The sequence below is a fragment of the Filicampus tigris genome, chromosome 13, assembly GCF_054856515.1.
Source record: "Filicampus tigris isolate MCC_2025a chromosome 13, RoL_Ftig_1.0, whole genome shotgun sequence".
NCBI classification, from domain to species: Eukaryota; Metazoa; Chordata; class Actinopteri; order Syngnathiformes; family Syngnathidae; genus Filicampus; species Filicampus tigris.
In genome coordinates, this window is record NC_141229.1 from 10,230,862 (window position 1) to 10,243,893 (window position 13,032).

Sequence of the window (13,032 nt, forward strand, 5' to 3'; positions counted from 1 at the left end):
TAAGGGTACATTTACTATATGTGCCCTTGAGATAATTCACAGGTCTCGGGTCAAAGTGACCCAGGGAATTCATTGCTGCAGTAGATCAATCGAATGTTCAAATCTCGTGTAGCTACGTCTATCCACCACAAGATGGTAATATTACTCTTTGTGTTGAAGTAACTATAATTAAACGAACCAAACGTCTAAGTTTTCAGTAGTGTTTTGTTTCTTTCCAGAATACTCAGAACCACCCATTAAATTGAGAGGGGGGGGGCTTAACTGGTCTGCAACAGTCTTTGATGTCTCAGATCTTTTTGTTGACTGCGTTTGAAATGCTGTTTGCGTGTTTGCTTTGATGTCTTTGACGTGCAGAAGTCTTGCGGTGGAGAAATCTGTGGGAGTTTGATTGTATCAGTTTGTCGTTCTGAGGGCATCGCAACAGCCAGAGAGCTCCACCCGCAAGTGAATGAAGAAGTGAGCGGCAGGAAGTGGCAGAGAAGGCAGCTCCACACCTTTCCGGTGTATCAGCGCCGCGACCAGCTCGGCTTTCAGGAGAAAGGCTGCTTCTGGGAGAATTAATCGAAAGTGGGAGGCTGAACGGAGGTAAATTGCTAATATTCCAGTTAATAGGTCTACGTAGAGTCTGTCGATACTCGTATTGTTCTATATTGCCGCTTATTCTGTAACAGGATCTGGCTGGTTTGTTGCCGCTAACTGTTAGCGAGCTAGCCGGCTACGCTAGTTAGCTTGCTAGCCGTCATTAGCGGACATGGGCTAATTTGGGATGCCTGTCTGACACTCCTATTTAATCTCCTTACAGGGGGCGAGTCGTGAACTTTGCTGGTTGAGTGCATGTGTTGCTGAGCCACAGAGGACTTGCTTGTCGAGGACCTCCGTAACCGGGAAGGCGAAGTTAACTGGCGCAAAGCTTTGGCTGGAATTGCGTTAGCCGCAGAAAGCTGCTTTTCTTACCCGGTAGTGCTGACAGAGAGCCGGGGTGCAACCGGTTAAGGGGCGCGTCACACGTCGCCCGAGAGACTTCACCGCGACGTTTAGTGATACAATATCCCCTTTATGTACACCATAGTCTGTTGTGGGAACCCAACTTTTGGCTGATTCGTGCCCAAGAATGCCCATCGCGCAACAGCTGCTGCCAAGTTCGTAGAGTAACGAGGCATGGTGTGAAAAGGCCCCGCTCACACACAGTGCTACTTTGAACGTACACGTCCATGCCCCTCAAGCTCTTGTAGTTAGACTCACCATGAGAGTGTATTTCTAAGATTGTTATTGGGAGTCATGCTTTCACCAATAAGCCTGTAACTGAACTGAAGCTCCTCTAAAATAAGCAGAGTGCTCCTGCCTTATTTTCTCATTACCAGCAAGGTATTTATGCAGAAGAGTTGAAAATGGGGAAGATGCTCTCAAAGATATTTGGGAACAAGGAGATGAGAATATTAATGCTTGGACTTGATGCCGCCGGAAAGACAACAATTCTCTACAAACTGAAACTGGGACAGTCCGTCACCACGATCCCCACTGTGGGCTTCAACGTGGAGACTGTCACCTACAAAAATGTCAAGTTCAACGTGTGGGATGTCGGCGGCCAAGATAAGATTCGGCCCCTGTGGCGACATTACTACACGGGCACCCAGGGGCTCATTTTTGTGGTGGATTGCGCAGACAGGGATCGCATCGACGAGGCACGGCAGGAACTCCACCGCATCATCAATGACAGAGAGATGAGGGATGCCATCATCTTGATTTTCGCCAATAAGCAAGACCTTCCCGATGCCATGAAGCCGCACGAAATCCAAGAGAAGCTCGGATTGACACGCATCCGAGATAGGAATTGGTATGTTCAACCCTCGTGTGCGACCACAGGTGATGGACTCTATGAGGGCCTGACATGGCTAACCTCTAACTACAAATCTTAATGATTGAGTGCTGACTGTTTTAGGTCAAAACTATAACAAAGTTACAAAGAACCTCTCCAATGAGTATGATTAAGTACAAATTGATTAGCCTCATTTATTTTTTAATACTGCAATTACCCCATGACTAATTTATCTGCAGATTGGATTGCTGGTTTGAAAAAATGCTTGTCCTGTGTAGCATACATTTATCACAGCATTTTAGGGCTTGTTTATTGAATATTCAATGAAGTAATTCTATTGTGGAAGCCACAAACAATTCACCACCTTTGCCTGTTGTTTTTCCTGTTTTATATAATTTTTCTAATGACGCTGAAGTTATCTGCATTCTTAGGCTGGGGCTCTTTAATTTTTGCTTGTTTTCTGTTAAAGGAGATGTTAAATGTTTGGACTTTGACCTAGTACTATGGTAAATAGTACTTCTTAGAAAGGTATTGATTGCTGCAAATGAGAGTTTCGCCATTGCCATCTGTCTTGACTTGAGAGAAGGAATACTTCACATTACATTAGCCCTCTCACTCAATTCCCCTATATGGGCTATATACTGATGTCATGTCTTGATACCTAAATGTGCTGACTATTCAACAAATGGGCCTCCAAATACTCTTAACATGCTTGTTGGGATGCATTTTTTTGTTTTGGGGGAGGAAACCCACACGCTCTCCAAGGGAATGTCCTTCAGCTCAGAGTTCTCTCGATCTGATATTGATTAGTCTCAGTATTGGGGCATGATATGATAGCCTGTACCTGTAGCATGAAGTGCAGCAAACCTCCACCAGGGACCTTCTGTCATGCGGTCAAAAGTGTGCTGCAGCTCCTATTTTGATCAGGGCGGGGTGGGGGATCCATGTACAGACCTTGTCATTGTAATGTCTTATTAAAAAAGTGATTTGAAATCCATGTCTTTGTGATGTTACTTTATACCAAGACAGACTTACTCAAAGCATGTTGGCGAAATGCATTAATCTCTGAACAAACTCAACAAGATCCCTTTACACAGGCTGCAGCTACTAACGTTCCTACCAAAGGAAAGTTCATAGAAACCACAAATTGAATGTTTCTGTCCAGTGTCCACCATGCCCTTGCTTGTCAATGGGAGAATGTTCAAAACAGGAAGTTAAATTGTTGGTCTTTCTGGAGCAACAGCATAACCTCATGATTGTTTGCGTGAGAGTGGGCGTCACTACACTATGCTGCATTGTGTATGCTCAGAACTGGCCGTGGGATAAAAATCAGTTCACTGAAGCATAGTGGCTTTATTTTAGCATGTGCCTTTTTGCCAACAATGGTTAGAAATTTAATTACTGATTTAGGTAGAATTGAAAAGCACAGTGGTTCTAAAGTCTACACACCTCTTCAAGTGTCATTTTTTTGTGAAAATAAGATCAATCAATAAAACAACCACATTAAAGTGACTGCAACTTGTTCTACTCATTTGAAGAGAAATGAAACATTAAAGGGGGCAAATTAACATAGCCAAGATAATGTGGTTGCACGAGTGTGCACACCCCTCTTAGGGTGTGGCTGTGTTCAGAATTAACCACTCCCATTGGAAACGTGTGTAAAACGGGAGTTAACACGTACCTACAACCATTTGTAGAGTGCCTCTAACATTAAATAAAATTCAGATGTTCTAAAACGCTTTTTATGCAGAGAGCTGTTAAAGTATCAGAGGTATCACAGTGTACAAAAGTATCACTCAAGAAGGGTACAAAATTTCAATTACACAGAATTCAGTCATCGAGTGGAGAAAACTATATCTGACCAAAAATTGGTGTAAAGGCAAGAAACAAACTCATCAGGTAGGTTGATAAAAGGCCAACAGTAACAGTGAAGATTCTGCAGAAATTTCTGGCAAATACAGTACTGGTTGTTTAAAACGTTCATGTTGTTCTTCATATGTCTGCAGGCCTATGGGCTACAGAGAGACCATATCTTACAGGGTAAAAGAATTTTGAAATCTACCAAATCAAGTGGGGAAATGTGTTATGATTGGATGAAACCAAGGTTGAACATTTTGTTTGTTGCAGACAACATTGCATAGGCCTATCACTAGCTTCTGCTGTAAAGCAAAAATAAAATGTCCGGAAAAGCTTACAAGAACAATTGAAGTTGACGTTAAAAACATGGCACTTTAAAGAACCCCAAAATATTGTTCTCTGTTCTATGCGACTCCACTAGTAAAAACACGGATTTCTGATTAATAATGTGTTTGTGGAATATGAAGTGACACAGAAAATTCCACCTGTTTTTGTCCATCTCAGGCCATTTTGCCACTTGCTGTCATTTGAATACAGGGGCGGAGCCATGGGTGGGCCTGGGTGTGCACAGGCCCACTCAGATTGACAGACTGCCCATAAAGTAGATAAAAGTAGAAAATATTATGAACCGCTGTCGGTATAGTACTGTTTTACACCACTGCAAACAACAATCACACAGTGAACATTATATCAAATTGTAAACCCCTGACAGTGTAAATCAAAATAAATCATTATTATTTTTATAAAGCCAGAATATTTGATACAGCTTGGATCTCATTGTATAAGTGGGCATGTTGATGCTTGTTGGCTTCAATCAAAACTGTCGCTCTTCGAGTATGGACTTGCTCAATGACAAGTTGGTTCATTTGGCAAAATGCCTATCTTCGTATCATTTTCGGTGTGATGTTAATGCAGCACATCTGAATGACCATTGAAAGTTTTGAGCGAATTCTGCTCCGCTTCTCTCCAGTTCTCTCATTTTTTTTGTGTCCAGTCTTCTGACTTGTTGTGTATTTGTGTGTTTATTTTGTGTATTATTTTCTGTGACATTGCCATGTGGTAATATATTGTATCAAAATATATCTCAATAATATTGATTAATGATTCTCAAGTTACTCTGCTATTCCCGCTCTAATGTGGAGGGTGTTGACTTAAAGTCTTAAAATGCTGTAACTTGTAAAACTGACAATACAAGTCTGTAGTCATGTAGCCTTGTTGAAAAAACTGCACACAATTAATGTTGCCAAGGGATTTCTTGATTTAAATTGTCACACAGTACAGGATTGAGGAGAGAATATTATCTTGAGGCCTGACAGTGATCTGCAGTCTCATGCAGTGTTAACACTGCATAACATGAGTAAAAAGAAGTGAGCATTCTTTGGGGGTTTCATTTCCCTCGTCACTGCTGACCTCATTGAATTATTGCAGCTTATGCTGCTGCTGCTGCTGCTGCTGCTGAGTAATCACTTCCTCCTCCTTAAGTCTTCCATGAATGCATCATATTAACACATCAAATCAAAGATGCTTGGTTTATTTTTGTGAACATTATTTTAAAGATGTGTGCGTTTTGAAGCTCCAAAACACCATTGTCAAGTCAACCAAAACATTTTTTTCAAATGTTTTCAGTTAAAAACAGTCTTGTGTAAACTGCGCCTGCAACTGACTCCTAAATGAATCAAAGCCAAAACCACATGTTTTTTTATCCATTTTGGAATGAAAAGTGTGTTGTGTAAACAGCCCCTCATGCTTCAGAGTGAATTTCAGTGAGCGCCTGGTCCAGGCCTCCATTAGCTGCCGATGGCACTTTAATTGGGCTGTAATGGCCACTTTGGGTTGCACCACTTCATTACAACTCTATGATTCTTGCTGTTTTATTGGCAACACTACCAGGGCCCCCCAGGGCGAAGACAGAGACTGTAAGCAACATTTTTACGACTGCTCCTCTGTAGAGACGAGTCCTCCTGGCATTTTTTTTTTGGGGCGCATGGAATGCCTTCCACTTCCTGAGAGAAAATGTTAGCCATCGTGAAATAAGTCTCATACTTTTTTGTCTGTGAAACAGGCAGGACAGAATGTGGCATGTTGCTCTGAATGCGATTTTTTTTTCTTAATTGATACTTAATCCATTCCACTCAATTTAACTGCTCTAGTGTTTCCAATTTCCAATCCGGTTTTGTTTTGGGTTGACCACAATGCATGTTTATTGGTTCAGTTACTATGACGATGACCTGATGGGACATCTGCTGCTGTTGCTTTCAGTGCCACCAAAATGCAAGAGTGCGCCACAAATTTCCAGTGAGTTCCTCAATGCTAAAAGGAAAGAGGAAGAGCTGCTGACAGTTCTACCCCCTCCTAATCCCTTCTCCTGAGCAAGTTTCTTATGGAGTACCATAAGTGCAGAATCTTGCTTCCCATTCGAATTCCCATTCACCAAAAAATATTCGTACTCTGCATTAACTGCCTATATCATACATACCTTAGAGTGAAATGTAATATGAGTTAAAGCCCACGACAATAACTTAAGATAATAAAAGCTTTTTTGTTAACAATTTGTAATAAAAAAAAGTGGTTCTGCAGAGAACAGGACTGAAACTAGTAAACTACACAACATTTTGATAATTTATATTATTTAAACTGGACACAAGGCGGGAGTGTGCACTAACTTCAATCATACCTGTCAACCTCAGCCAATTGCTCCCGTTATTAACGTTATTAAGTGGCCCATAGACACTTCGATTGAGTGGTTGAAGTTTGTGACGGGAGTGCGGAGGAATAGTTAGCATCACTAATCCATTGGTTTTGTAGAAGCCGAAGGCTGCGATAGAGTGGTGCGAGATATGATTGCCCAAGAGAAGTAGCATCCTTTTCTCATGGCTGACTTTGGTGTAGTTTGCAAAGTGCTTGAGAAATACCACAAATCATCCTCCTGTATCCATCCAGATTTATTTCCACTTCCAATATTTCCTTTTGGGCCATCTCACACAAAATGGTCTGCATAATACATGGGAGGTAAATATCTTTTCTTACCTCAAAATACTGTTCTCCCTTTCAAATTCTGCTATCTCTGCTTAAGGGCACTAATTTTTCATGTTTAGTAAGAACTAAAGTGAACATGTGCAGAGTCAATCAGGTGATTTCTAACTTGTTCCTGATTGGAGTAATTGCAAGTATAACAAGTGACCTGTGTCCCGGTGGGCATCTGTGGGAATCAATTGAATGAATTTGATGTCATATTGATGTTAAATTGACATCGTATGCCCGCTGGGGTTACAAATGTCCCCAGTGTCCCTTAAAGTTATTTCTGGCTTGATGTACAACTGCAGGATTTGTAATGCTCAAGCACAGAAGCAAAGCATATTATTACAGTGGTGCATTTATGTCAAGATTTCAGCAGGGAACGCCCACCCTCCTACAGTTTACAAAGGCAATGCTTATTCAGGCAAAGCCTATCCTCAAGGACGGTAAAAACGGCTCTTTGGTTTGCTTAACAAACGTGAGCATTTACCTTCTTTTCATGGGAGCTATAAGTAACAACTTCTGGCAGCTCCAGAAGCAGCCGAAAGTTGTTTCAGGTGTCCTGCTGTGGTTCGTTGTTCAAAGGAGTAGTGCATCTTTTATTTTACTTTTTAACCACAGTGAAAGGGAGCACTTTGCGCAATAGACCAAAACGAATTCCTTTCATATTTCTACCTGAACATTACATGCAATCTTTTATTACAAATTCACCAGAGCAGAAAATTATCAGAGTTTGTTAGATTCCTGTTTGACATAACCAATTTGGATTGTAATAGATAGAAGTGCTTATACAAGTATTAATTACATGATTTAAGACAGTAATCATAAAATTGTAAAAACAAGTCTATAATTGTAGACTTTAAAAGTAGCCACATTCCATTCTTAACTCATTCAGTACCAGACTTGTTCAGACCCTCTGTGAAATGACATATAAATATGCCATTGGGAGAGAATGAGTTAAGCATCACAGATTTTACTCATGTGAAAACCTGACATTTGTCCACATAGTTGGTTGGTCCCTGAACTGTGTTTATTCAGCTGTAAAACACTCACACACACAGAGTCAAGGACGTCACAGACAAGCATTATCAGTCTTGCTTTGAAAGAGAAACCACACCACAGTACAGTCAATTCACTTGACTCAAAGAGCATCTATCCCTAAAAAGAAGTGAATCTTTTGTTTGTTCAGTGTATTTGACCAAGAGGTTACACACACAGGACAAAGTGCAAATGTCATCTGCCTGGAGAATCTTTTTTTGGCTTCCTGAACCGCCTCATCACGCACATTTAAATTTCAAAGTTGAACCATCCGATCACTCACACGGAAAGATCTTCCTAAAGCTGGCCAATACTAACTACATTCTGTATGTTTGACAAGTTAGTATGTAATTACAGAGGAGCTTGCTACTTAGAAATAGCATGCTTCCATACAAGACATAATGGATGGACTCTTGCTTGGTTTGCTGGCATGGCAGCCAGCCGAAAAGGCACTATGATTCAGTCCCTCCAAAATATTTACCTGTAGTAATAATAAAAATTGCTTGGACCCCATCTCACAAAAGATGAGTACTGGTAATAACATTTTGTTTGATTTCAAGCAATGAAAAATATATATGATATGTATGTATGTATATATATATATTTATATATATATATATATATATATATATATATATATATATATATATATATATATATATATATGTATATATATATATATATATATATATATATATATATACATATATATATATATATATATATACATATACATATATATACATATATACACACATATATATATATATATATATATATATATATATATATATATATATATATATATATATATATATATATATATATATATCAGTATATATCAGCCGTGATTGGTCGTTGTGAGCACTTGTGATGTCATTTTCAGGCGACATAAGACAAAATGGCCGCCCCCAGAGATGGCTAAGAACGAGTGCATTTTGCTGCTTAACTTATATTCTACAAATAAAAAATTAATCAGAATGCAGTGTTCCAACTAGTGGGCCTGCTGGGGACATATTCTTGAAGAAAAAAAAAAAAACAATGTTTGGGGTGACCTCCGCTTTAAATAAACAGTGTTTCGCCAATACTTTGGAAGAATAATGCATAAAGGTCTTAAAACAGTAGCACACATGTGCATGCCTGTGTTATAGTGTGCTTGTGTATACCCAATCAACTGCAGCACAGCTGTCTTTACAGCACACCCTCTTTGGGTCCACTGTATGTGTGTGTGTGGAGGGGGGGGATTTAACCATTATGTTTGGTCTGTCAGGCCTGCAAGCACCATACACCATTAGAAGCCGTCCGAAATGATACATTTCATTATGTAACCCCTGAGAGCACTAATCAAATGAGTTTCACTGGAGCGCTGACTGTGTCTCTGAGGCATTCATGAGAGCATTTATTTGAGTTGAGTCATCTTTGGCAAGTGAAATAGAGATGAATGATCCATGAGTGTGCAGTACCACGCATTTACACAGCCATTTCCATCTTTAACCTTCCCAGTTAGATGTCTATTTTGAAGCCACACCTTACCACTGAGAGAATGAGTCTTCATGGGGAACATGACATCTCTTGGCTCCAGGCAACATGACGATGATAATGATAATGATGATGATGACACAAAGACTCCTCTGTGTCACTTGACCGTGATGCAGCAGAGTGGTGCTGCTGACTGAGCACTGTCTCACACACTCCCTCACCCATCTGTTTTCTTCTTATTCTATGTAAAATAAGCAGAGAAAGGTGTGTGCGTTGCATAGATGGTATTTGGAACTCAACTTGTTTAAATAGATTGGTGTTTGGAATACAAACAACCAGCATAGATTGCAATAAGAAGATATTCTGTATCAAAGAAAACTCAATTCTATAATAAACAAGTGTGCACACCCTATGCTTATTTAGTTATTTATAAAGGACTTAAGATGGGTCGTTAACTGACATTTTATTCTATTAAATTGCCTAATTTTCCACTATTAGCACCATCTGCGGGCAGAAATCGCTGCCATTCTGCCTCCAGGCTACATACATGTACAACACATGTTCAGCAATGTTTACAGCAGAGGTGGGCATTCTGTCCCTGGGACGGAACGGTCCGGCCCATTTTGTGGATGGTCGGACAGAGGATGAACACTCTTTTAAAACGGAGGGACTAAGCAAGGACGGAGGTAGGTTTTCATCAGTCCCTCTAATCATCCCTAACCTGGTCAAGTGTCTGACGTGTTGCGTTGGGTTCTTTTAAAAAGCAAGCTTGCATGCTGAGCCTGCACAACACTGGAGCGCTCTTTTCATGTGTGTTCTCTTCCTGCAGGATTGTTCTCACAGACATAGTCTGCCGTCTAGTGGACACCTATTTCACTGACGAGGGGGGAAAAAAACACTGGAAGCTATGACCCGGAGTTGGAAGACTTTCGTTCTCCTTCTAAAATAACGTTGCCATATTTTGCAATAGTTATTTTTATTGCAAAACAACGCAATTAAAAGTTAAAACGTGCAACAAAACCCAATAATATTGTGTTATTACGCAGACTTAAATATTCTCGTGTGTTCCCTGGCTTCTTCTTAGTTAAACTATTGTAAACAATTCAATCCACTCAAGAGCTCCCAGCTGGTAAGTGGATGTGCATAAGAAATCAGCTAATGAGCTTGAAATAATGTCATGCACGGACACTTTTTACATTTTTTAATTTTTTATTTTTTTGGGCGGTGATGGAGAGTGGGGAAGGGCGGACTGACGGAATGTATGGACGGAAGCGCTTTAAAAGGACAAGGACAGACGGGGTTGGAGGACGATCATTTTTGTTAAGGACGAAGGGACGAGAACGGAAGGGTAACCAGGTCGCGGATGGACGGACTGACAAAAAAGGGTAAAGTGCCCAGTTCTGGTTTATTTTTATTTTACATTTATTTTACTAATAGTACTGCATTTGAATTATTGGTAGTTGTTTTCATTCAAAAGTTAATAATTGTTTCTAAAAAAATGTGACCTCCCAAATGAAGTTTCATGAATTGCAAAATGTTTTCTGAAGATGCCAAGTACATTTTTGGATAGGGTGTTTCACCTATTGCTTAACATGCCTATTCCATGAAAACTGAAGCAAATGCATCTTTGTATCTTCAGAGTTCCTTTTTTTGGGGGGGTGGGGGGTAAAAATGTTTTTCACTAAAACTGTTTTAGGCAAAATTATATGGCCATTGGAGGTTGGTTGCCTTGGCTGTTGCACCAGAGCTCAGGAGGGTAAACAGTGAGGAGGATGAAAGGCGGCAAAGAGGCCCCCCGCATGCCTGTGGGAGAGTGGGGTGTACTTCACGCTTTATACTTGTAAAAGAGCCATAATCTTGGACCTCATCTGGGACTTGGGCTGGAATTCCCCTAGCATGGAGAGTGGCACAAGAGTTGGCATTCACAGCACTGACTTGAAGCATAGATAAATACAGTATTTAGTACACATTTTAGTCTGTGACTGTAGCCTGTGCATGATGCTGAATTGACAGTCATGTGACTGATTTAAAATGACATTATGGAGAAAAAATAACCGCCAATCTCTGATTCATAATGAAATTGCAACTTTATTTCAGACTCAATCTCATACATGCTTCTTTTTTATGGAAACTATTGCCCCCTAGTGTTACAAATAGACAATGCTTTAGCTGTACTGCAAACTTGGGGCATTCACACATGGATTCATGACATGCATTTACAGGTAATTGTTAAATTAACAACTAAAGAATAAATGTCAAACACTGTACCACAAAATAGGCACATTTTGTGTGCATTATTTGAGCAGCAAAGTGAAACTTGATCCTGGACTCCTTGTGTGAAGTTGTAGCATGTTGTCTCATGTAGCTGCGTGGGTTTTCTTTGAGTAGTCCACTATCCTCCCACATTTGAAAAACATTATTGTTACATTCATTGAAGACTTCAAATCTCCTCATGATTTCAATATCAATCAAAATAATTGTGATTATTATTTTTTCCATAATCACCTGGCCCTAATATAAACAGTTGTTGGTCTCTGTGTGCACTAAGCTTGGCTGGCAACAAATCCAGGTTATATTCCACCAAAGAAACATAATACATTTACACAAATGTCATCTTACAAGTTCAAACTTTTTTCCTAACATGTAGGATGTGGATGTCTGAACTACTGAACTCACTATCGTGTTTGTGCAAAGGGATTTCTTCACAGTTGAAGCTTTGTTCCAGCACCTAAAGGATGAAATAAAAAAGGACACGACAAATTGAGTAGCAAGGCCCAATACTGGATTTATTCTGTATTCATACAAGTATATTTACAACTAGAAGACATGGCACTGACCTCAAAAAACTGCTTCTCTACTTTTGGGTTGATGCCCTCGGTGCGTTGCTCGTAGCAACAAATGATGCAGGTCTCTGGTCCACAAAGCAGCTTCAAGGTCTCCACCAGCGGAGTAATTGACTGCAGGGGAATAAATGAAACCATTTGAGGAGAAATGTGTTACAATGCCAGAAGTAGACAGGATGAAAACATGCAAAACGTCCATTTTGACTTAAATCTGTATCAATACCTGTTTGTAATAAATGCAATCTGCCATAAGGATATAGTTTGGATGTGGAAGGAAACCAGATACATCTTCACCCCTGAGCAAAAGAACACCTCAGAATATAAATGGGAGTACCCACCCACAGACAATCACCTACAATCAAGCATGTTAAATATAAAAAATAGTACAAACCATTTCAGTACCTTTGCAGTTATGGATCCACTACTGATAAAAGTCTGATTGTTTTGAATGTTCACTTTCAGGAGAGTCTGTAGATCCTCCAAGTCTGTCACACTAACATAAGCGCTACGGGAATCAAGACAACGAACCAGGAATTAACAAGACATGAACTGGGTGAGCTAAAACTGAAACGTCAAGTGTGATACAGGAGGTCTTCAGTCGACAACAGTTCCATTCATAGGGCTAAATATCTCAATGTGTACATAAACAGTAAATATTTGTGTGAAAATTATATACGCTATATATTTCATTTAAACTCACCCTAATGTTGCTGCCATCAAACCAACGACCCCTGTCCCAGCTCCTAACTCCACCACTCTTTGGCCAGCCCATAAATTCACTCCTATGGATGGATCGTAAAATTGTTTTGTTTCTAAATATTTTGCAAGAACGATAGCCGCATCCCACACCACGCAGCCCACGTCTCCCATGTAACACTGGCTCACTATCAAAACAGAACCATCGTTTTTCTCAATTTCTCTAACAAAATACTTGTTGTGCTCTCCCTGTGCCGCCATGTTGAATAAACCCTACCGGAAACGGAA

At 40.0% G+C, this 13,032-nt stretch overlaps 2 protein-coding genes across 3 annotated transcripts; one reads left to right on the top strand and one right to left on the bottom strand.

Moving 5' to 3' along the window:
• The first annotated feature begins 262 nt into the window (after positions 1–262).
• On the top strand, positions 263–2,813 carry arf6b (ADP-ribosylation factor 6b). Its single transcript, XM_086049780.1, has 2 exons — positions 263–585; positions 803–2,813. The coding sequence occupies exon 2, from the start codon at positions 1,389–1,391 to the stop codon at positions 1,914–1,916; it is 528 nt and encodes a 175-aa protein (XP_085905906.1). The 5' UTR covers positions 263–585; positions 803–1,388; the 3' UTR covers positions 1,917–2,813.
• An 8,460-nt stretch (positions 2,814–11,273) lies between these two features.
• vcpkmt (valosin containing protein lysine (K) methyltransferase) lies at positions 11,274–13,011 on the bottom strand. Of its 2 annotated transcripts, XM_086050296.1 has the most exons (6): positions 12,749–13,010; positions 12,440–12,553; positions 12,272–12,344; positions 12,043–12,162; positions 11,882–11,933; positions 11,274–11,597 (listed from the first exon to the last, which is right to left on the bottom strand). In XM_086050296.1, exons 1-6 carry the CDS (start codon positions 13,003–13,005, stop codon positions 11,563–11,565), a joined length of 651 nt encoding a protein of 216 aa, XP_085906422.1. In that variant the 5' UTR covers positions 13,006–13,010; the 3' UTR covers positions 11,274–11,562. The 2 variants fall into 2 exon arrangements, with proteins under 2 accessions (XP_085906422.1, XP_085906423.1); XM_086050297.1 differs by having other exon boundaries at positions 11,274–11,933; positions 12,749–13,011.
• Between the last annotated feature and the right edge of the window lie 21 nt (positions 13,012–13,032).

Bases quoted from the DNA above. Each gene is read 5' to 3' on its own strand.
- arf6b (XM_086049780.1), top strand. From the start codon at position 1,389: ATGGGGAAGATGCTCTCAAAGATATTTGGGAACAAGGAGATGAGAATA.
- vcpkmt (XM_086050297.1), bottom strand. From the start codon at position 13,005: ATGGCGGCACAGGGAGAGCACAACAAGTATTTTGTTAGAGAAATTGAG. The intron at 12,554-12,748 runs GTGAGTTTAAAT...TGATTCCCGTAG, and splicing joins TTGATGGCAGCAACATTAGG to CGCTTATGTTAGTGTGACAG. The intron at 12,345-12,439 runs GTTTGTACTATT...TCTTTTGCTCAG, and splicing joins ACTGCAAAGGTACTGAAATG to GGGTGAAGATGTATCTGGTT.